We start from the raw sequence: 23,593 nt of genomic DNA on the forward strand, positions 1-23,593 counted from the left end.
AAAGGATAATTATTGAGTCGATTTTACAGAATTTCTACTAGTCATTAACCCTGGGGATGATGTTTATATCTTTTACCTATGCAATCCTCTCCATTGCATGTTGCATGCATATGGAAAAAAATCTCCTTTCGATCAAGTTTCTTATCTAATCCTTCATGTACGCCAAAGCATACACGATGTATCTACTTTTAACGGCCCAAATGGTGCAGCACCGATCGGTATCAACGAAAATAATACACAATCCAATGCTTTTACGATCATGCAAAACACAATTACTCGACGTACCGAGTTTCAAGATACTTTTGGCTTCGAGCAGCAAAAACCTACCGTAGATAATGCAAGTCCAACTAAAACAAATTAAAATATCATTACTAGTATTCTGTAAGGGGGAAAAAACACCAACCATTTACCAATTAAGCCATAATTACATACTTTATTCATGTCGTTGGAAGTTTGCGAACCATAATGGAAACGTTTATAATTTTATCTTCCTCGTTTTGTTCGCGACCCGCGGCTTTTGGTTAAGTTTGTTAAATAATATCGAAATGTTAATTACTGCAAGTAGAAAAGACACACCTTTATATAGATATATAGATATATACTACTCCAACATCTTGCGTATCGGGCACCGGGACGCTTGTTATCACTTGTTCACGGTTCTGCTGCATATAAAATATGAATAATAGACAACAGAAACGCATAAAAATCAGCTCTAGCACATTTAACGGATTGCCGACTCTGTGCAATCTATGGCGGATTTGATTTCTACACACAGATATCATTGTAACTTACGCTTACATCGGACGCCCCTTTCGTGCGGGTCTGGCGGATGAAACATATACACCAAGAAATGTACTCATTTCCTCTTAGAAGAGTGCCTTTCACACGTTAAAAGCAAAAAATTCTATTACTCTCGTCGAGCGGAGAAAAACGATATAATAAAACGTCTAGAATAGTATCGGTAGTCTCGTCGGTTACTTTAAACATTTGTAATAATCAAGCACGTTTTACCGTCTAACATTGTACATTAATTGCTCAATCAGTTCCGGCACGGCACGAAAGAATCGATTCAACTATAGCCGAGCAAATGGGAGAATTCAAAACGTTACAATATTCAGCTACATTGTGTTTCCGTACAGAGCAGAGAAATTATTAACAAACACACAATCACAAACGAAATGGAAGAGAACTGTAGACATGAGACTCTTGCGTTTTAAGTTCGCTCTAGAGATTGGTTCGAGTTTATGGTTATAGTTTACATAAGAAGCTCGTTTTAATAAAATTTTATCTTACAACAGCTGCCTCTAATTTTCTCAGTTTGAAAACCAATTCCAGTTGGGGTACAAATTTGTATAAGTTTGTTTGAATGTTTATTTAATTGATTAAACGCGCATCCCTCCACTTGCATCACTTGATGCATGTCTTCAGGGATCTTCGTTATTTAAGTATCTCGATTCTTACGGATTTATTCGATGGATATGTACTTCAGGTACTATCGGCATGCGTTTGTTGAATAATACAGGGCCTTTTAAGTGGTTTGTTCAACACATTTACTGCGTTTTTCGAGGTAGACAGCCAAGTAAAACGGGTAACACGTTCATGGCAGTGTTAGTGAAACTTATCAAACTTATCGAAACAAAAATAACGTATGCCTTCTAGCAGCAAACAAATACGTGCAATATTAAAATTAAGGACAAATAGTAAGAACCGTTAAACGTGACTCTTAGATTTTATCAAATATCAAACTGGATTTATAAGCGGCGTGGTTCACTTACGGCGATGAACCTTTCCACCATATCGAATGACAAACGCGTTCACATCAAACTTTCTTTTGCAACCTTCGTAGTTCATATATCTGATTTTACCGAAGATGTCCCGTTCTTTCCAACCCTGATCGTGAATTCCAGCGATCGACCACATGCAACCGACGTACCCGTTCGGATCGCGCCCATCTAGGCTGTAGCGATCGTTCAAGTAGATCGCCGTCTCGAGCGCTTCCTCGGGCGACATGGTCCACTCGAGTATCTTCTTCGCCCAGTACATTCGCAGGAACCCGTGCATCTTGCCTTCCTTCACCATCTGCAGCTGGGCTGAGTTCCATAGATCATCATGCGTTTTGGCCGTTTCGAGCTCCTCGCGCGAATAGCAGTACACACGCTTGTCTTTCCTGTGATCGTCCAGCGTTTTGCGTGCCCAATCGTACGCTCCCTGCAGGTTGTCGTAGTTTTTATTGTAGAAGCAAAAGTTGTCGGAAAGCTCACGACGTACAATCGCTTCCTCGCAGAATGAAGCCACACTTTCGTTGAACCGTTTGCCATAGCTTTTCACGGTCAGGATAGAGCGCTGGACGGATATTTGACCGAAGTGGAACCAGGGTGAAAGGTTAGAGAGCGCATTTTGCGTTGGGTCGTTACGTTTGCTGTTAAATTTAACAAGGCGTTTCTCGACGAAACGTTGAAGTGTCTTAACACCACCTTCGTAGCCGGGAGTGGCCCATGTCACTTCGTCCACGGACCGGTCGACTTCCAGCGTGTCCAATACTTTCGACCAGTCAATCGGTTTGGCTTGTGAGGACGCAGTGTGTGGATGCTTTATGACCGGAGGGAACGGCGTCAAATAGGTCGACAAATTATTGTTCACCTTGTTGCGGATCGTACGGGCAGCGTATTCCAGCTTGTCGGAAGTCACCCACACTGGAACGATATTGTGCGCATCTACCTGGCACAATGGAACCTCGAGAGGTAGTGCTTTCTTGACATCTTCCACCCACTTCGCCGGGACACGCAGTGGACTGAAGTCACACACGACGCCACCTATTTTGTGCTTGTTCACAAACTCCGGCACATTCTGGGCAGCGTTGCCCCGCAGCAGATGGAACTGAATGTTCAGCCGTTCGCATTCCTGCGCTACCTCTTCCAAGCCTTTGAGCATGAATTTAAAGTGCCGTATGGTGGCGTCGAGAAACTTCGGAACAAGGTTGAAGCACACGTGCAGCGGCAGCTCGTTTTTCAGTGCCAGCTTCTGGGCAAACAGGAATGCCCAGTTGTCCTGTACGCGCACATCCCGTGACATCCAATAGAGAACTCCCTTTTTACCTTCCTCTATTTCCTTGGCGTCCGATAGCACGCGCACACGTTTCTTTTTGAAGTCGAAATCCAGCACCGACTTGGCCGTTGCTTTCCGGTCTGTTTTGAAAAGAGCTACAAAGTTGTCGTTCGCTTTGGATGCCGATGCTGCCTCGACCGGTGGTTCCGGTTCATTGGGTTTCTGTTTTTTCGCCGCCGGTCCGATGGACGAAGAGGATGCACTGGCCGATTTCTTCATCGTGGCAGAACTGGATAACCTTTGAAAAGATGGATAGGGGTAAGACAAGCCTTTATTCCATGTGCTATCTACAAACCTACAAAATGGATGGATCAGTGTTGACTCGATTGGTGTTAAAATGATGCGCACAAAGAACATTAAATTGGGGTATTTTACTAAACTATGCTGCTATCCTGAAGCACACACGCAATTCCCACAATACGCGCGCTTTGGAAAATGTGTACAAACAACTAGGCTGTCATTTGCAACATGTGATGAAATTATTATTTTTCCCCCGGCTGGGTTAGTTATTATTTTAATGGAATAATCTGCAATTGTGAAACCACATTTAATGGATTTGTTAAAAAATGACTTGTATTTAAGAAAATACAATTGATATTAAAAATTATTGGATGAAATATTTCAAATAAAATCGCGGGGAATCGAGAAATGTCAAGTCCCAACAATTCTGTCAAAACTTAAATCCGCGCGTTTTGTGATGCATGTAAACAAAATATTCCAAGCAAGCCGACATTTGTCGCATCGGAAAGTAAATAAATAAAAGTGCATAGTCTCACAAAGTTCGCTTCACAATGGTTGAACGCATAGAAGATCTGAATTTACCTAACACCTCCGTGACAAGGTTGATGAAGGAAGCCATTCCGGCCGATGTGAAAATATCGACCGAATGTCGGACAGCATTAACCCGGGCAACCTCGGTGTTTGTGCTATATCTAACGTCGGCGGCCACAACTGCCGCGCAGCAAAGAAATCACAAATCACTCATGGCGGACCATGTTTTGAAGGGCCTGGAAGAGATTGAATTCGAAAGCTTTATCCAACCGCTGAAAACCGAGCTGGAAAGTAAGTAGAATCTATCAGCAACCGGTCTTCTAGTAAGAAACTTAACTAATGCAATTCCATAACAGGTTACAGGAAAATGATAAAAACGAAAAAGGAGAAGAAAGCGGCTAAAGCTGAACTGAACACAACGGTAGAAGGAGCGGTAATAGATCTTGAAAACATGGCTCAGGACAATTAAGATAAACAGCACCGTATTTATAACGATTTATACGAAATACATTACCTGTTGTTAGGTTTGTTTTTCCCCAGTTTTGTGTTTGAAATCCAACCTATTTTCTTACGAAATTTGTCACAAGAAGCAGGGATCTGCGTACAAGTGTAAATATAATTTATTAACCTACTATACATAGTGAAATTAAATCGTAAGATTAAAATTTACACGATTGTTTTACAGCGTCCTCCCATTGCTTCTCGAACAAAAGGTATATTTTCATTACAGTTTGAGCATCTTCGACGGAGTCGTGTGTGCCATTCTGAATAGTTATACCGAGAAGCGCCTTCGCCAAACTCTTCAAGCTAGGTGTGCCCATTGAGTGAACTTTTTTCGCTATCGCGCGATACCGGGATGTATCGCGTATGCTACTGCAAAAAGATAATAAAAAAATAGATTATGGAATCAGTTAAACCAAACAATTGGAGAATGTATTCCTTACTATTTGGGATGTCTTAGCTGGAGCACTAAAAGATCATTGTTAAGCGAATGGCCAACCAAAATTCGACCGTATATAATCTTTCTTACTAGCTCCCGGATGGCAGCAAACTCTACGCCGTGCTCAATCAGTTCGGGTCGAATACCGCTGATATTGGTGCGGTAATCCTTTACCGGGTGTTGTGGCTTCACATAACAATCCACGAGCACATTCCCAAACTCATTCACCAAAGAGACGCGTGCAACCATGTGTTCCTTTCCGTTCTTACCAATGCCAACCATTTCACAGTCGAGGGCTATCCGATTAGTAAGCTGGAGCTCCGCTATGGACGGAATTGAAGTACCTGTGCCTGTGGCCTGTAGGCGCTTATTGTGTTCGGGAGCTAAACAACGAGACACATCAATATTAGCCAATTTTCGTAAAAGTGTCGCACGTTAGTAGACTTACCGGCATTGATGGACAATGTGCCAAATTTGACTAAATTTTGATAAACATCAACTGTAAGCAAACCAGGAAATCGGTTTTTGTTGTTAAAAAAGGTCAAGGTGAACGTTTATGAATCTCGTACCTGTGCCTACAGGCTGGGACATGCTGCTCCTATGTAACATGGAATTGAACACCATTTGGGGCTATGACACAGTTGAACTGGTTTAACTTTTCTGGGGCTACCACAATCAAACAATGGTTTTGCCGAATTTAACACAACACGGAATTTCCAATCGTCGTGGGATTCCCTCGTCAAGTAAAACAAAAACAATTTGAGGATAAAGAACAGAAGCTGACGTTTGTTTAGACATTTATATCTTTTCTATAAAATACGATAGATGGCAGCATAGTACAACTACAAATGTCATTTCATTCTACACAGTTTGTTTACATCTGGAATTACAATGATTTGTTTTGGGTAGAGTAATTCGCGAACGTTTTGTCGAGAAAAATTACACTCAAAGATGGATTCGATAGCGGTACAGAAACATGAAGTAAATTTGTTTGCTATCTAAAACAAGGTACCGCTTAGTGAGCAACACAATTGATTTCCTTTCAGCTACCTCCAACTAATCAGAAACGCATGATAGCGTTCATCAATCACTTCATCGTGAGCACGGTAACTTTCTTGAATAAATTTGCGTCGGACTGTGAAACGAGATTCGTCGAGTACGAGCATAAAATGCAAAACCTAGAAGCTTCGTTGATGATAGTAGAGGCAAAACTAGCGTCTATCGATGTGCTAAAGAAACCACCAAGCAATCCCGCCGTACCGGATCAATCGCAAACCGAAAGTGTACCAAAGACTGGGGAAGGTGTCCACGATGCGGATGTTAGCGAAACACAAATGGAAGCACCCTCACCACCGACTGAAACCGTGCAACGAGATCCACAGTACGATTTGTACTTTAAAATGCTTCATCTCGGTGTTCCCCTGGAGGCAGTGAAGAACAAAATCACTATTGAAGGATTGGATCCGAATTATATCGATCAATTTTTATAATAATAAACTATACACCACTCCTTAACGAGCGAGGCTCTACGTTTTGGGCAACTGATAGACACCGCCGGCGTAAACAAGCTTATGTTCGCGAACCTTGCGCTGGAGGATATTTTTCAGCTCGTCCTGTGTAAAGTCGACCTGGGACGCGAACAGTTTCAGCATCTGATGTATACGGTCCAGTGGCAAAGAGTCTAGGTTTGTGAGCATCGCTTCGATGTATGACCAGAACACTTGCAGCTCTTCTTCCCGCTGATCGCTAGCCGATTCCATCGCACTTTCTGCTTCATCTTCATCGCAGACATCGTTCGATTGGGTGTGTGCCTGTTCCGTTTGCTTGCCAGAATCAGCACTGTTGTCAACCAGCTCGAAGAGGTTCTCTTTCGTTTCCCGTATCATACCCTGGGACTGCCAGAAGACCAGCCTCTTTCGCAAAATAATTGGCGGCATGTTCATCTTCAGACCCAAACTATCCAAGTCCCATTGTGCTGTAATGGAGAGCATTATGGAGGTAAATATCTAAAGCTGCCACCGCATTCACGCACGAACTTACGTTGCTCACTAAAATGGATGACAATTGTCGCTTGGGCCGGAGTAACCTGCATCTCCTGTACCTTACCGTTGTGCTCAACTTCGATCGTCACTTTTCCGTTCAGTGGAGTCCACTGCAGCGTACGGTTAACTTTGTACGATTCATAAGTCTTAGTAAACCTGTCGAAGACATCCTTGATAGCCGAGGGCAGTTCCATGGTTTCTTTCTTGAATGTTGGCCAAAACTGGGATGAAACGATGAGAGCAGACATCTGGAACGGTGGTTGCTCCGTGAGCCCGGACTCCGGGGATAAGATATGCGTATTGATGCGTTTCGAGTCAGTTATGTCTTTCAGCATAACGTCACAGCTGTGTAGTAGGGTTTCACCGAAACGCACCTTCAGTAGCTCTAGGTTCTTAATTTCCCGCTCGGCATTGAAGTCATTGTGCGAAAGTAACCGCTCCGCTAGCAGGTTGCGGTACTCATTGACGAATATTTCTTTACTTCCGTATATGTTGACCACCATCGTTATAATATCGGCCGTTTTATCGGTCCAATCAGATTGTAGTGCTGCCGGGGCCTCATCAATCGGGTTCGGATTCCAGCTTTCCCAATCCGATTCCTCCAACTTCTCGTTGGTGCTCTCTTTCGGTTTGACCGCTTCACTTTTAACTAGCTCCTCGGCCAAATCGGATGTACCATCGCCGGTAAGGCTGGTTACGATGCAACGAACCGTTTCCGGTCGCCCGCGAAGATACTCTTTGATCGGTTTTGTGATAGTATGTAGCAAAATTCCACTCGGGTCGAAATGGGAAAGTGTTTTCAGTGCCGACACGTAGCCAGTCAGAATATCGGGAGTGTCGACGCCCGGATGAAGCAACCGAGAATTTAGCATTTCGCTGAGCTTTTCCACCAAGGAGAACTTGAGATGGATCCTTTTCAAGCATACCTTCAGATCATCCACAGCCGGCTGCGATAGGGGAAAGTTTATGATGATCTGAAAGAACTGATCAATAATGGTAAGGGCGTACTTCTCGCACATATAGTACTGTAGTCTGCACATAAGACGATCCACGGTTTCCTTTCCTAATTTGTTCCTTGGGTTAACCTGAAGCGATCCATTGTTGAAAATTCGCGTCAACCATTGTAGCACAACCGTGTTGAGCCAGTGTTCTAAGCTTTGGACGTGCGAAGTGGCATAATTTTCCTTCGTTTCATTGACCTTCCAGTCGATTCGCTCCTGTATGAGCTTGGTGAGGATCAACCCTGCGCATTGTTCCAAAATTCCCATCATCGAGAGGTATTTGTTCGTAGTAGAGAAGGCACTGGCAATAGCCTGACACTGGCAGTTTGCAGTTTGCCGAGTGCACGCCATGCAAACATCTGATTCCGCCACGTCCATTAACTCTTCGCTCTCGGAATGCGTGTATATGAAGACACGGAACGTTATAGCATACAGGTGTCGTACACCTTCTTCGAAAGCTTCAGGAAGCTGCCCTATCAGGGTGGTATGGAACAGTTTGTAAAATTCGGTCGCTTCGTTCGCTTTTTTCCTGATTTCAGGCGGCAATTCATTTGACGGACAAACTTTGTGCAGTCTTTCTAGCAGCTTGTGGTAGTAAGCGTAACGAACATACAATTCCTTTACAACGTGCTGAAACTCCTGTAACTGTTGGACAATATCAATTTCCTCATTTTCAGGTCGTTTTCTTGGAAATTGTGACCAAAACTCTGGTACGGTGATGTGGTGAAGGGTCTTCTCGATTTTTTCAAACACATATTCGTAGATCGTCGCAACCGCTTGCTTTTCTTTAAAGAAGCGCTGCAAGCGTTCCAATTCCGCCTCTTCTACCGGGCTTGTTGTAACCTGCAAGGAAGCAGGCAAGTTGTGGTTGTGAAAATATTAGCTGCGGGAACCTACATAGCGAACGGTTTTGTGATAGTTACCTCATCAATAAGCACTGGAAAAACTTTATGTAATAATTCATATTCTTCACTATCCGGCGTCATTTTATCTGTTTAGTAGAAGTTGCCGGGAATCTTCGATCACAACTTTGCACTTACAAATGTTTGAGGCACGGTGTTTCAGTATATCAGGCGTTGGCACGACGTTAAAGTTGACAGTTGCTTCTGATTGAGAAAAAACAAACAATCAAAAATTTATATTTGTGATAGTTTTGAAGAAATAAAACAGCTCAGCAAATAACTGAGCAGGGGAAATATAATATTAAATTTTTCTAGTTTCTTCAGAATTCATTATTTTAGTAATTTGCATTATTTTTGTGTGTGGAGAACATGAATGTCACAATGCTTAGTTTATCATAACCTGCTACATAGAAATATCGTGACATGCAGTGTTGCATCTGTAGCAAAACAAAAGTTTTCCAACAAACGCCATCTTGGAAAGTGAACGGATCGCATCTGTAGCTTTGTTCGGAAATAAAAGAAGTTTTTCATCGCTCGGTGGTTGAAAAAGTTCCTAAAAATGTAAGTATTCTAGGGAGCAAGCGATGCGCGTAGAAAATGTCTAACAAGATGGCTCTGTTTCCTTGCGCTTTCTTGTAGGAATCGCCGTGGAGTTCGCGACAATCGTAGTGCTGAACGCAGCAGTGGTCGCAGTTTCGGTGGCGGAGGCGCCTCCAGCCTTATACGACGCAACGAACGCAACGGAGGGCGGGTGGAAAAGCGCTTCGATCGTATGGAGCGAAACGGGGAAAACTTGCGCAGCATTCGGTGGGATCAGGTAAACCTGGAAGCTTTTCAGAAAAATTTCTTCCAGCCCGCCAGCAGCGTCCTCAATCGGTCGCGGGCAGAGGTCAATCAGTATTTGGACAAGAACGAGATTACGGTGTATGGAAAGAATGTGCCGTCGCCCATCCTTCACTTTCACGAGAGTGGCTTTCCGCAGTACATGCTGGACGAGATTGCACGGCAGGGTTTTAAGGAACCGACCTTCATCCAGGCGGTCGGCTGGTCGATCGCGATGAGCGGCCGCGATATGGTCGGTATCGCGAAGACGGGCAGCGGCAAGACGCTGGCCTACATTCTTCCGGCCTTGGTGCACATCAGCAACCAACCCCGGTTGGCACGGGGCGATGGACCGATTGCGCTCGTGCTGGCACCGACGCGTGAACTGGCCCAACAGATACAGCAGGTGTGTGAAGATTTCGGTCGTCGGATGGGCATTCACAATACGTGCGTGTTCGGCGGTGCGTCGAAGTACCCGCAGGCGGACGATTTACGGCGCGGGGTCGAAATCGTAATCGCGACACCCGGTCGGCTGATTGATTTTCTCGAGCGCGAAACGACGAACCTTCGGCGCATCACGTACCTCGTGCTGGACGAGGCGGATCGCATGCTGGACATGGGCTTCGAGCCGCAGATCCGCAAAATCATCTCGCAGATCCGCCCCGACCGGCAAGTGCTGATGTGGTCCGCCACCTGGCCGAAGGAAATTCGCAAGCTGGCCGAAGAGTTCCTGCGCGATTACATTCAGATCAATATCGGTTCGTTGAATCTGGCCGCGAACGAAAACATTCTGCAGATCATCGAGTGCTGCGAGGAGTACGAGAAGGAGACGCGCCTGTTCAAGCTGTTGCAGCACATTTCATCGCAGGCCGACGGCAAGACGATCGTGTTCGTCGAAACGAAACGCAAGGTGGACAAGATCGTGAACGTTATCCGGCGACAGGGGTGGCGCGCGGACGGTATTCACGGTGACAAGTCGCAAAAAGATCGCGACTACGTGCTGAACACATTCCGACGCTCGACCAGCGGTATCCTGGTGGCCACGGATGTGGCTTCGCGCGGCTTAGGTGAGAATTACGGACAGTACGGTACGGCTTCATCCGTGCAGCTGTGACCCATTTCGTCGTTTGTTGTCCCATGTTTTCCTCCTGGTGGTTTTGATTCTAGATTTTCATTTCACTTTTCCACTGACATTTTGGTCTACTTGGATCCAATCCGAAGTCGCGATTGTCTTGTGTGTCGACGTCGCCCAAGTTTGTGGAACGGTCGTCATTCGTTGCGTTTGAAGCGGGAGTGAAATTGTTAGGCCTAAGCTAGCTGATTGTCGCTAGTAAGGGGTGTTCGTTCGTTCGAATTGCCATAACAGGGGTTCATTTTCCAGTATTCGTAAACGTATGTGCTGCCGGTACTACTGTGCACAGCCGGGGGCCGGATATGACTTTCCCGGTGGACGATCTGCGCAAGCGACAATACCCAACTCCAACACATTTCTCTCCCCCGCCCCACCCATTGTACGGAATCCGTTGCGATACGATCGCGAGGAAAAGGGAAGCGAATCCGATGCATCCGGTCATCGGAGAACGTGACTTCAAAGTAAAGCTTCAAGTGTACGACTTCCCTTTTCCTATTCTTATGTATTTTTTCAGGAAGAAGCATCTGAGGCCGTTTAATCTTAGATGAAACATAATTTGCCCCATCGGGGTTCGTACGCAAACAAATCGGATTCCGTCTCGCAAGTGTTCCGCGTGCGAAATAGCGGCGAGAGAAAGAGATTGGGGACCGGGTTAACCTGTGCTGTGCCCGCTACCGCGGATGGTCCAGTGTGTAAAACGCTGCTGGTTGGTTCTCTCCCCTTGCGCGTTCCCCTCCCCTTTCGTACCGTGTGTATCCGTTCGATCGGGTTGCGGCGAGAATCAACCGTGGTGTTGGACCGGTCAGCCGTACCAGCAAAACGAATACTGGTGCTCGCATGGGTAGCGGTACCCAGAGTAGTAGCGGAGTTGATTCCACTGTGTTGTTAAGCCTCAGTTCATAATGTGCGTCAGTTCCTATGCGAGGAAACGGATTACAATCTGCGGTCTCGAACAAGAAAGACTGCTAGCGAGCACAAATAAACCCACCGCGATCTGGGACTCGTCCTAACGACTCGATGACGTCTCTGCACCGCCACCCGGCTATCCATTGACCGGGGGGACGAACCGGGAGTCATCGAGGACGGAGGTGCTCGTACAAAGGGAATGTGGCAGTTTACTTTGTTCCGTACGTTCGGCCCGGGGGTAACGCGGCCGGATTGGCGCGGTCTCGCGGAGTTGTCGATCGAGCTGCTGATGCGCGATCACGTGGAAGCGGCATCAGCGCGGGAAGATCGATGGAGGAGATGGCTAACTCAACGTGGGCAGTGAAGGTTCAATCTAGGTAAGTGGCCATCTCCTGTGTAGAGCAACTCTGCCCGGTTGACCGTACGGACCTTAGGCTAGGAATCGATCGCAGCTACTACCTGCCATTGCTGGCCGGTTAGTAGCGGTGTGTGTGTGTGCGAGCGTGTGTATGGCGTGTAACTCACAGGCACATGTGTTTTGTCTCGTTACGATCTACTAAGCATAAGAATTTACGAGCCCCTAGGACGAGTAACATGATTGTCTTAACAACGGTGCGCCAATTGCGTTCACAGTCGAACACTATGAAGGATACCACCACTCCGCACTACTTAAAGGAACTTGAGGTTCGGATATTAACATAATTTTCACAGACAGAATGGAATAGAAAAAGATATGAGCAGAAATTCCTGTTCGGAAACTATTTACCAACAAACTCGTTTATTGTGTCAGAAATATTGTTTCTTTTGCTTTGGGGTAATGTTGAAAGTTGGTAATTCCCGTTAATCCATACATTTGAGTATCTCTAAATTTAACATACTGCCTTTTCCTAAAAAAAAAAGAAATTTAATGGCTTAAATTCGCAACCATTATTTTGCAGAGCCTACATATTTCTTCCTTGTATTCGTAGATAATGGAAGTAGGCCGTGATCTCTTGGACTCCCTTCTCTTGTATTAGAAATTTGTAACGGTCGTGTAGTTTAAATTATTTCAAAGAAAGTGCTCCCATCACAGACAGTGTAATGAACAGAGGATTTTTTTAATTTAGATCCTAAAGCTTCACAATGTCATCCTGCTGAACATTTCGATCCGTTTGCAACGGAAATATGCAAAGGGGAAAAGGTGCTTTATAAAGATTAATTGGAATTTGTCGTGTTTTAGTCCATTTTTTCTAAAACCAAAAAGAGTTTCTGCAGCATTTTCTATTAGTTTCCTATCACATGTTTATGTTTATTAAACTTTCGTGTCAAATTTCGTGTAAAGCAAATCATATTTGTGAAAAAGTATCATGATGCTGCAAGAGGTTTGATATTTATTGATTCGATCAATGATTTTAAAGGCAAAGCTGCGATTATGCATGCATATACATTATGGTCGAAAGTCGCATCATACAACAAGTATATTTATCTTGCAATAACCATGTTTGTCCGTTGCGCAATGACTGATCGATGCTTCCTATGCGATTGTGTGCTGTGCAAGATGTTGTGCTGATGGCATTGTGCTTTGCAGGGCGAGTGAATCTCGCACATCCTTCGAATGTTTTCAAGCCAAATGAAAGAATACACGATGATAAAAATTAATTAATTTTATATTTTGTTCTGTTTATGTTCGGTTCGATATCATCGAAAGACGTGGACGATGTTAAGTTCGTCATCAATTTCGATTTCCCCAACAACACCGAGGATTACGTGCATCGCATTGGCAGAACCGGTCGTTCGACCAACAAGGGTACCTCGTGCACGTTCTTCACACCGGCCAACGCTTCGAAGGCCGGCGATTTAATCAGTGTGTTGCAGGATGCAAACCAGGTATTGTTATATTACTTTTAAAATATTTATTTCTTCATTTTCGGTGCTTTCCCGTTCGTTTGCTCATGTGGATTTGTTTTATTGTCCTCGTTAGTTCATCAACCCGGAGCTGCATGAGTACGCTCGGGGCAACGGTCGTCATCGCGGAGGCGGTGGTCGTCAGCGTGGAAACATGGGAGGTGGTGGCGGTGGGCGTGACCGCGGTGGACCTCGTGGCGGTCGAATGGGAGGCAGCCGTTTCAGCGATAATAAACCTCCGGGCCGTGGTGACGATGGTGGCTATCGTAACGGAGGCAATGACGACCGTGGTCCGAAGTATCCTCGTAGGGACGAATTCGGTCGGAACGACCGTGATCACCGGGATGGTGCGTCCCGGCCCGGCGGAGGCTACGGAAGTTCCGGATCGCGTACTGCGAACGGTTTGGGATCCAATGGCTATGGCGCAGGAAGTGTCGCTACCTCGTACGGTGGAGACGATCGCAGCTACGGTGGACACTATGGAAGTTCCAGCCAGCCTCAGGGAGCAGCCTTCGGTGGAGCTGTAGCCTACGGTGCTCCCTCAAGTGCTGGTGGATCTCGCCGATCGGACGTTGATCGTTCGCGTGCACCCGGTGTCGGTGGTAGCATCGGACTGACTGCTACTCCAGCCCTGGCCAGTGCCGTTGCGTATGGACACCCGATAGTGCAGCCACTGGCGGGACCGTATGGTGCTGCAGTGGGCGGGTATCAGTATGCTGCCACCAGCGCGTATCCACCTCGGGGCGTTATGCCACCAATGCCCACTGGAGGAATGTAAACTCCGCGAGCGCCATAACCCATCACCTCTTTCTGTCTATGTTTCGTATCATTGGCGATAAGTACCTCCCGATAGTTGATGAAGAACCTGTTTCATCTCAAATTAATCTTTATCGGCTGAGTTAATGAGCATAAATGTATATTAAAAAAAAAGAACTGAGTGAGGGACAGTAAGTAGTAGGATGAGGGAAACTAACTCGGGAGAATTTGTGTTGCCCGTATGATTTATAATTTAGCATTATTATCACCGTCATCATATTAATGGATGTAATTAGGTTTTAATTTTATCGATGGATTAAACCGGAACAATGCGGAAAGGAAGATCAAGTTTAGTTGTAGATCAGCATATATTTATCACCATACGATGTAACATTTTGTGAACATAAAACGACAAATATTATTAAACCACTATCTGTGCAACCATGAACCTCTGTGTGTGTGTGTGTGTTCTTTTGTAATTCGTTTAATTTTATTAGTCAAAAAACTGACGAATAAGACCAGTTTTGAAACAAAATGCTAACGTATTTGTTTGTGTTTGGTTCTAATTTGTGCGCGACTGATTGTATGCAAGCAAAACCATGTTCTTTAAAATACCAAATCTGTGACTGTAAAAAACTTTCTTTTCAGAAGAGTTTATCCACAAAATAATAACGGCGTAGTTTGACGTTCGATAGTTTCATGAAATTATTATATTTTCTTACAAATATTCTGATTGGTCACTTCATTGTATTCTGTTTTGGTTTTTTTTAATCTAGCATTTTATGGAATGGAATTGGTTTGTAGCTTGGAGTTTTATTGCAATAATACATAAAAAGCAATGTAAAAATACATTGCGTGAGGTGGTACCAACCAAAAATGCCGTTTGATGGTTGTTGATAATTATAGCGTCTATCCACAATTTCATTTCTCTTCCATTGACCATTATTTCTTTTAGGCAATGGTGGCGCATGATAGCTTACGATCCAATCATCCTTCTACTCTACTAGTTTTGTTTACCTTTGATTATGGAAACTTGTTCAAACAGTAGTTAGCTGATGAAGCTGAGAGGAATATTTAAATTTAAGAATGTTGCACGTTGTTCCACAACGGTACATGCGCTTTGTTTCGTCATTCTCCTTTTGTTTCTCTGTACATTTCTCGATTATAAGACAGGTGTCTTAAAAATATGTTCAAAAATCTCTTTTCCACTTTACCGGCAAGTTTCCTTCGTGGAGTGCTTTTCTACGGATTATCATTAAGGTCGTTTATACCACGAAACACTAACATCGCGCCAAACCACGGTGGGTCCCATATGCGCACGATTCACCAAGGCTTCACCACTTATCCAACGCCATCCGGTTTGCTTGACCCGCGGCCAAAGGTGGCAAAAATGTGTTCTGTGAGTGGAAAAAAAAGTGTGCGAATAACCGATGTAACCATCGGAGGCCGACGAGTGGCCCTTGATAAGCGCCCGATGCATATATAATGCAATAATCTAGCTTAGAAAACTTTTCACTTGGCAAAGCTCCAGGATTAGAAGATGAAAGGTGGAACAAAAGCAACAACTAAAGAAGGGAGCATTTGATGGTGGATAAGAACACGGAGCGAAGGTAAATGTAGGTTAAAAAACAAAACACAAAGCACAAAACTAAAATAAAAACACACATACTAGTGCCAACATGAGTATTCCGGCAAATGGTGTTGGTTGCTACTTGGCGTCGAGCGCACCGCAGGTGTCGGCCCAGCACGAGTGCCACTCGAAATGGAATGTTCCTGGGCGACCACAGCATCGTCGCCATCGTCCCGACGTCCGGCACCGCCGACGTTGTGCGATAAAAGTTTACTGCTGGCACGATAAGATACAGCAAAGCGCGATGACACTCCGCGTGCCGTTGGTCGTTGAATGCGCCACCGTCGCATATCGTTCTACACCAGGACCCAACCGAGAGCGCGATAGCTTCCCCATGGTGTGGCATCCATCCATGCCGCTTGCCGTCACCATTTTGCAGCCCACCATTCTGTTTCTTCTGTGCGCGCTCCACTCAAATGCTCGGGATATTCCGGATGGGGAATGGGGGTGCGCTGAAGCCATCCTCTGGCTAACGCTATTTATTCTTGCATTTTTCATTTGCCTCGGTGGCAGTTTTGCTGATGCTGATGCCCAGCCTCCAGTGGAGTGGTAGAGCTTAGCTTAAGCGGTAACGTAGCGCTTCGCCAGCAACGATGATGCCGGGCATTGCAGGAATGCACAGAAAACAAGAAAAAAAAGACTGAACGAGCAAGAAAAGGAGCAAATGAATCGATGCAAGCAAATGCTAAGGAGAGGGAAAGTAGTACGGACGCGGGCCACATTAATATTTTATTCAATAAAACGGATAGTCGCACTAAAGCATCTGCGAGCCGCAAAAGTTTAGCAATTTACCTGAAAGTTTGCTTTCGGTCCGCACGAGCGAAGTGAGTTTGGCAAAATGTCATATTAAGGTACTTTTTTTGAGCTTTTAATTTTCATTTGGTTATGACCATCATCACTTGGTTTTACAATTATTTGATCGGTAAAGTTTCGCATCTGACGCGTACCAGCTGGATTGCGAATTTGTTGTGATTATTTTTTCTTTTGCTCAACTTGACGGATTTGTGACTTTTAATGGTTTTGTTTGTAAGGTTTTGACAGGTAAGGCTGTTTGGTAATTAGCTGGTGCTCAATTTGTATGCCGTGAATTTAATTAATTCAAGTAAAAAAAATAGGCCTTTTAAAAGCATTTAAAAACAAGAGATCTTTCCCATCATGTTAGATTTGCTATTTGACAATAACTAAATTCCTTTTTTAAACAACTTTGAGTGAATATACCTTCCATGCCACAATTTATTACTCTTGTGAACAAGTGTCATATAAAGAAGTAGACCCACTCGATTTGATCATAAACCACCAGGCGTCTCCATTGCCTCAAAGAAGTAAAGTTCGATAGCAACATTGATTTTTTCCTTTTCGCGATTCAATCCTGATTTATTCTGAATGTTGTGCGTTTGTCTTTACCAAGAATTATTGGTTTTTCTTATCTGTCAATCTATGCTGTGTGATTTTTTCGTTACTATTTGGATTTTGTATATGTATTTGACGAAAAAGTGACACTATATTATTAACTTCGTTTATCACTTTAAATTAAATGTTAGAATAAAAACACATTTATAGCAAAAGTGTGCCTTACAACCAAGGAAAACGGTTCAGTTTTTCTTGTATTCTTGTGGAGGTTAGTAAATCTTAAATGATTTATGAATCAATTTAAACTAATCTTGGATGAGGAATTTCTATGAACGAACTTGGTTAAGGGGATTCACACAATTCAATTCAATTGTTGGTGCAAACAGTTAAAAGTGCTATCTTACAGTTATAATAAAAAGAAATCTACAAACGAACGTTTGGAGTAACAAATAGCCATAAACATTTTAGATGTGTTGAAAGCAAGAAAAGTACATCGATAAGAAATGGTGCCTATATTATTGTGTCTTCAAGCATATTGCGTTTATCGCCAACTTTAACGTTTCAGTATTTGGCTGCAAGTTGTGTTATTTTTTTCTATTTGATTATACCCTCATGTATTGGCCCACTGACTCAACCCAAGTACTGCAACCTGCCGGCAAATGTTCGACAAATAAGCAGACAATCAGTGAGCAACCCAACGGTCGTGTTCAATATCGCTGAGCGAATGAAGCGTGCCGGAAAGACTTTACCGTTCAGGGCTCGAAAAAGGAAAAACATACCACACCGAACACAATAACGAGGCGAGAAAAAGAACAATAAAACTACAACCCCATCGATACCAAATGGCACCCCGGGAAAGTGTCACCCGCACGGCGGTGCACGTGGCCCACGAGCGTTCCGGAGCGCTTCGGTCACGCAGCGATCGCTACCAATTGTGCCTCCGCCTGTGAATGACGGCGAAATTAAATTCGTGAAAGAACCATTAAAATAAAATTAATTCGCGCAAACGGTACGAACCCTGCAATCGGTCACAATAGGTGCCGCAGAATGCCCCGGTGCCCACTCGGGGTCGCACACATGCCCGGTCAACCGACTTCCGGTCGGGGGTAGGTTGCGGATCCTAGGCTGCCATTTTCCGGTTTCAGCTTCCGGGACGGGCAGGCATCCGGTCCGGAACTACGGTGGTTAGAGTGTTTTCGGGTGCAAATTTTTCCTCAATTTCGATATCCAATATGGCGGCCACTGAGGGAAGGCGCAGCGTGTGGTTGGTGGGTAATTTTAATTCCAACGACACCTGTGCTTGTCTTCCGCCTCTGCTCTCACGTTTTACTGTACCGCATCATGCACACAAACAAACCCAATGACCAACACATACGCTCGGGTGAAAGATACTTTCATGTGGTCACCGTCGCTCGGGAAAAAGCCACGACGCCTAAAGTGTTATGTTGGGGCTTTAACGGATTATCGTTTGTTCGTTGGGTTTTTCGCAGGAATCGGGCAACCAACCAACCCCGGTGAAGGATGGCCCCGGTGTGAGCGCTCGAAAACTCCCCTCGTGTCCCCTCTTTCTGCTGTGCAAAGTTGAATTTGGGGCTTCCTGCTCGATTGGCGGATTTCGGCCATGGAAAAAATTGACAAAGGAAAACATTAACACGTCGACCGCCAGAGGAAAACCCACTCCCACCGGTCGGTTAACCTGATCGATGGTCGGCCCGGGAACGGGAGTGAGACGGCGGCTTGGTGGTGAAAATTCTCGTTAAATTCCAGCCCCTCGACCGATGTGTAATGGTCGGGATTTAATGAATATTGAATTGATGTGGTAAATAATGGCTTGGAAATCGGAGCATTTCGGTGGCCGCCAGGTGGAGATGGAGATTTATCTCTTTGATGATACGCCGAAGGGGCTGTTACGCGCTGATAATAGGATTATGCACAAGAATAATGTTCTTAATTAGCCAATCATATGCAACGGAGCGTCGTTGTTTGGGTTCGGGGGCACCCTTTTTCGGTCGAAAGTTTAATCGTTAATAATCACGATTCTGATTGCAGCTCGGACCGCGGTGCCATCCGGTGCATGTTGCGGCTTTTTTAAAAAAAAGGAAACAATCTGATTAAGCTGCCTACGATGAGTTGTGAAGGTTAAATGGGACGTGCCACGGTCAGTAATTGCGTTGCGTGAACGTACGTTGTTTTTCTGGTTGATTCCATTGAGGGTTGGTTGAGATTTTTCATGCGTTTGAAGATCATATTACCTAAAGAAATATATGTAGGATTTCGTAAATCTCAAATCTTGTTTTAAGTTATATTTCATATTAGTTTATTAGTTTTTTTTATTTTTTTAATCTCAAACTGTTTGTAAAAAATACAGAAACGTATAACATAAATTAACCACTTTTGGGCAGCACGGAAGGACGGTACCTTTTCGAAACATTTCAAAAGAATGTAATGAAGGAGAGGGATTCCTTTTTTCTTTTGGAAAACGTTCAAATGCTAACGATTTTTGGAAACTTTCATTTACGAAATAAATTCGCAATGACTTGCTTCTTACCACAAAACAACAACAACATCAAATTAATTACAAAAAAAAGAAAACACCAAAGTGTGGTGAAAACTCGTTAACAGCAGTTTTTAGATGTTTGCAGAAAGTGGCATGAAAAAATCATGACCGGGTTGGGCCTTTTCCTTGCCTCCGAAAAAAAGTGCCTCGCTAGAGCAATCGATCTCTCGAGTACCCTGCAAGGATGCCACTTCATCGCACCGCGCAAACCAGCAATCTTTCGGGTTTGGGCATTCGAGTCGGCTGTAATTAATAAGTTTTGCCATCGGATGCCCCCCCTCCCCCCGGAAAGCCCGCCTCATTCCGTATGCGACGAAGTTGCGCGCAAGAAAACTATACATCAGCGCCGCCCCAAAAACAGGGCCCTCCCCCAAAGCAAAGGAACCACCACGGTCAACAAATCAAACCCACAAGCCATGTCGCCGTTTCCTTGGTTGGAGGGAAGGGGGTGGGTGAGGGGGCACTGGGGTTGGCCTGATGAATAATTAACTTTCCAATTTACGGTATCCCCCAGCGGGCCCGGGACACCGGATCCCATTTGGCTCGTTTGTGATGCTGTTGAATGTTTTATCCTTTCCATTTGCAGCCACCGTCAGCCGATACTATTGCTGGCAAGGCGGGCGCTAGCTGGCGGTGCCCACAAGTAAACAGCATCAATCTTAATCACAGGTAATTAGGGTACATCAATTTTGCACTGAATTAATAGAGGTTTGTGGGTGGTGGGACGGGGGGATGGGGCTCTAGCCGGCGTAGTGCATAGCGTTTCGGTTGTGCCGGGAGTGGCACCGACTGTGACAAGTGGCCGCGGATGTGCGCCGTTGATGCCGGGGTCGCGACGGCCGACGGAGGGTTCGGACTTGCGGACGAATCGAAGTGAAGTGAAGGCGTACTTTCGAATGTAGTTGGTGATGAAATATTAAGTTTTTCTATCAATATTCGAAATTGTGTTTGGATAAATGCCAGTTTTGCATCAGTAAGCAGAGGATCATTGCGGTATATATTCATAGCATTTGCGGTTGAGCTTTGAACGTTGTTTTGATGCGCTTGTTTAGAAAGAGTCTTTAGCAACATTTTGTCGCATTTGTTTCATATCTAACAGATACAGCTACAAATTTTTAAATTATTATACATGTATTTTACTGTCTTTCACATTTTTATTTAACCTTTTGTGAGAACTATCCATGGTTATTTGGATAAATTTCTAATGAATGTTTTTATCCTTTGGCCTATGCTGTAAACAAATTACTTCTGCTTGGGTTTTGTGATACAAAATGTCGGACATGTCAATGTATCAACCTCACAAGAAGCCTTTACAGGATTAAATGTATTAATTGCAAAACGATAGTAAAATTATCAAGCCAAAGAATTGAATTCAATGGAAATTATTTGTGTACTATTTACCGTTGATAAATAACCAGTTTTCGCTCTTTATTTTTGCACCACTATTGACCGTAATGACAAGCTTCTTATTATACGCCAGTAAGATGCAGCGTGGACCCGGGCTCTCCGTAGATGAGTTCCATCTTCGGGTGATGCCACGATCGGGATCACAAAGGGATTAAGATTTTTCACAGTTTAAAAAGCTTTTAAGTTGAATTATAAACTGCCGGTACTTTCATGCACTATGGTATTATGGCCTTTGATGCCAAATTTGTTATTTTAGAATTGGTTTTGAGGAATGTGAAAAATTACGCGTATGTAGTGATACCTGTAGTAGCGATGCTCCTCGCCATAATTAAAAGTTAGTTCATGAATTAAAACAATTCATTAAAAGAACTCATAAATAGTAGCTATCTTGTAATCTAAAAATTTTTGTGTAACAACATTTGTTTTGCTTACCCTCTTTAGCAAAAAAATCCTACACGTTTTGTTCACAACTGGAAAGAAGCGAAAAGCGCATGCCTTCGAAATGCACAGTAGGCTCCGTTTGTTCGTTTGTTGTGGTGGTCGAAATTATCCGTATTTGTAAATTTAAGTAAACAAAAAAAAAGGACAAAAACAGTTCGTGATGCGTGAAATCGTGGTATTCCATCTGGGCCATTGCGGAAACCGGGTGGCCGAAAGCTTCTGGCAGTATATTTGCGGCGAGCACTGCCTGAATGCGTTCGGTCAGTTCGAGGGCGAGCACTTCCTGCCGCGGCAGCGAATCAATGTGTACTTCGACGAGGCGGCCTGCTGTAACTTTGTGCCGCGCGCCATTTTCGCCGACCTGGAGCCGAGCGCCCTGAACTACCTGCGGTGCAGCAGCCACGGGCGGCTCTTTTCGCCCGAGAGCTTCGTGTCGGGGCAGTCGAGCGCGGGAAACAACTGGGCCCGGGGTTACCACACGGAGGGGGCCGAGCTGCTGGATCGGATCGTCGAGAGTGCGCGGCGGATGGCGGAGGGGTGCGACTGCCTGCAGGGCTTCCAGCTGGTGCACTCGATCGGCGGTGGGACGGGGTCTGGTTTGGGCACGCTGTTGCTGGAGCACCTGAAGGATCAGTTCCCGGGTCGGATCAACAACACGTTCAGCGTTATCCCGTCGCCCAAGGTGTCCGAGGTGGTGGTGGAGCCGTACAACGCCGTGTTTGCCCTCAGCTCGATGGTGCAGTCGGCGGACGAAACGTTCTGCCTCGACAACGAAGCCTTGTACGACATCTGCGTGGACACGCTCCGCTTGCCGGCGCCTTCGCTGGACGATCTGAACCACCTGGTCGCATCCGCGATGGCGGGTGTTACCAGCAGCTTCCGCTTTCCCGGGCAGCTCAACTCCGATCTGCGTAAGCTGCTGACCAACATGGTGCCCTACCGGAGGCTGCACTTCTTCGTGCCCGGTATCGCTCCCCTCGGTGCGCGCGCCTCCGAATGCTACCGCCAGCCGACGGTGCCCGAGCTGGTGTACCAGCTGTTCAGCAGCAACAACCTGATGGCCGCCTGCGATCTCGCCCAAGGTACCTTCCTGACGGCGGCGGCCATCTTCCGAGGGCGACTATCGACGCGGTTCGTCGAGGACCAGATGGCGGGCGTACTGGCCAAGCACGATCTGGCCTTCTGCGATTTCATCCCGAACAACGTCAAGACGGCCATCTGCGATGTGCCACCGCGTGGCCTTAAGATGGCGGCAACGTTCGTCGCCAACACGACGGCCATCACGCAACTGTTCCGGCGCATCACGGGGCAGTTCGGGAGCATGTTCCGCCAGCGCGCCTTCCTGCACTGGTACACCGGCGAAGGGATGGACGAGGAAGAGTTCACACAGATGGAGCAAAGGTTGGCGGATTTGATCGAAGAGTACGGGCTATACGAGCAGGAGCGTAAGCCGAACGACGAAGAAGTAGATTAAAAGATTTATTGTCATACTGGCGTAAGTTAAGAATGAACTGAGGTGGATTTACCAAAATCAGAACTGGTAGTTTTTTAGTTGAAATGTGTTGGATTGAAAAGAAACTCATTCTTTTCGCTAAGTTCGCTAAGTAGCGTTAATGCTGGTTCTGTTATTTTTGTTGTTTTCATTTCATAAACCTTTCTTCTTCTTACATAATTAAAGCACATTAAGTGCAACTATTTCAAGAAGTAGTAAAGAAGAGATTTAAGAACCCATAGATGTATGTTTCCTATAGTTAAAAATAGAATTTGTTTTAGTTTTTTCAATCGACGAGTAGTGCACAAAAATTTACGTAAATACTATACACAATCACAACAATTAAGTGTTGTAGTTTGCTAATATGTATGTGTAACATTTAGTGATAAGATTACGGTGGACACATTGTGCCCCTCTGCTGGTTGTTTACACTTAAAGACGTAAATTGCACGGAA

At 45.0% G+C, this 23,593-nt stretch overlaps 7 protein-coding genes across 8 annotated transcripts; 4 read left to right on the plus strand and 3 right to left on the minus strand.

The window, feature by feature from the left end:
- Nucleotides 1-1,712: 1,712 nt before the first annotated feature.
- On the minus strand, nucleotides 1,713-3,542 carry LOC131293574 (deoxyribodipyrimidine photo-lyase). Of its 2 annotated transcripts, none has more exons than XM_058321663.1 (2): nucleotides 3,405-3,542; nucleotides 1,713-3,343 (listed from the first exon to the last, which is right to left on the minus strand). In XM_058321663.1, the coding sequence occupies exon 2, from the start codon at nucleotides 3,322-3,324 to the stop codon at nucleotides 1,768-1,770; it is 1,557 nt and encodes a 518-aa protein (XP_058177646.1). In that variant the 5' UTR covers nucleotides 3,325-3,343; nucleotides 3,405-3,542; the 3' UTR covers nucleotides 1,713-1,767. The 2 variants fall into 2 exon arrangements, with proteins under 2 accessions (XP_058177646.1, XP_058177638.1); XM_058321655.1 differs by having other exon boundaries at nucleotides 3,401-3,531.
- Nucleotides 3,543-3,784: 242 nt separating this feature from the next.
- On the plus strand, nucleotides 3,785-4,415 carry LOC131290429 (DNA polymerase epsilon subunit 3). The gene is made up of 2 exons (XM_058319586.1): nucleotides 3,785-4,167; nucleotides 4,233-4,415. Exons 1-2 carry the CDS (start codon nucleotides 3,897-3,899, stop codon nucleotides 4,343-4,345), a joined length of 384 nt encoding a protein of 127 aa, XP_058175569.1. The 5' UTR covers nucleotides 3,785-3,896; the 3' UTR covers nucleotides 4,346-4,415.
- A 63-nt stretch (nucleotides 4,416-4,478) lies between these two features.
- Nucleotides 4,479-5,487, minus strand: LOC131290418 (RNA exonuclease 4). Its single transcript, XM_058319575.1, has 4 exons — nucleotides 5,386-5,487; nucleotides 5,265-5,315; nucleotides 4,821-5,199; nucleotides 4,479-4,749 (listed from the first exon to the last, which is right to left on the minus strand). Exons 1-4 carry the CDS (start codon nucleotides 5,438-5,440, stop codon nucleotides 4,536-4,538), a joined length of 699 nt encoding a protein of 232 aa, XP_058175558.1. The 5' UTR covers nucleotides 5,441-5,487; the 3' UTR covers nucleotides 4,479-4,535.
- A 204-nt stretch (nucleotides 5,488-5,691) lies between these two features.
- On the plus strand, nucleotides 5,692-6,348 carry LOC131282903 (WASH complex subunit 3). The gene is made up of 2 exons (XM_058312448.1): nucleotides 5,692-5,797; nucleotides 5,863-6,348. The coding sequence occupies exons 1-2, from the start codon at nucleotides 5,768-5,770 to the stop codon at nucleotides 6,304-6,306; spliced, it is 474 nt and encodes a 157-aa protein (XP_058168431.1). The 5' UTR covers nucleotides 5,692-5,767; the 3' UTR covers nucleotides 6,307-6,348.
- Nucleotides 5,849-8,845, minus strand: LOC131282902 (anaphase-promoting complex subunit 2). The gene is made up of 3 exons (XM_058312447.1): nucleotides 8,783-8,845; nucleotides 6,857-8,702; nucleotides 5,849-6,791 (listed from the first exon to the last, which is right to left on the minus strand). Exons 1-3 carry the CDS (start codon nucleotides 8,843-8,845, stop codon nucleotides 6,343-6,345), a joined length of 2,358 nt encoding a protein of 785 aa, XP_058168430.1. The 3' UTR covers nucleotides 5,849-6,342.
- A 375-nt stretch (nucleotides 8,846-9,220) lies between these two features.
- Nucleotides 9,221-14,469, plus strand: LOC131291350 (uncharacterized). Its single transcript, XM_058320555.1, has 4 exons — nucleotides 9,221-9,322; nucleotides 9,401-10,650; nucleotides 13,309-13,487; nucleotides 13,582-14,469. Coding segments are annotated over exons 1-4 (2,133 nt in total). The 5' UTR covers nucleotides 9,221-9,320; the 3' UTR covers nucleotides 14,284-14,469.
- Nucleotides 14,470-21,806: 7,337 nt separating this feature from the next.
- On the plus strand, nucleotides 21,807-23,120 carry LOC131294529 (tubulin beta chain-like). The gene has a single exon (XM_058322576.1). The coding sequence runs from the start codon at nucleotides 21,807-21,809 to the stop codon at nucleotides 23,118-23,120; it is 1,314 nt and encodes a 437-aa protein (XP_058178559.1).
- The last annotated feature ends 473 nt before the right edge of the window (nucleotides 23,121-23,593 follow it).

The sequence above is a fragment of the Anopheles ziemanni genome, chromosome 2, assembly GCF_943734765.1.
Source record: "Anopheles ziemanni chromosome 2, idAnoZiCoDA_A2_x.2, whole genome shotgun sequence".
NCBI lineage: Eukaryota > Metazoa > Arthropoda > Insecta > Diptera > Culicidae > Anopheles > Anopheles ziemanni.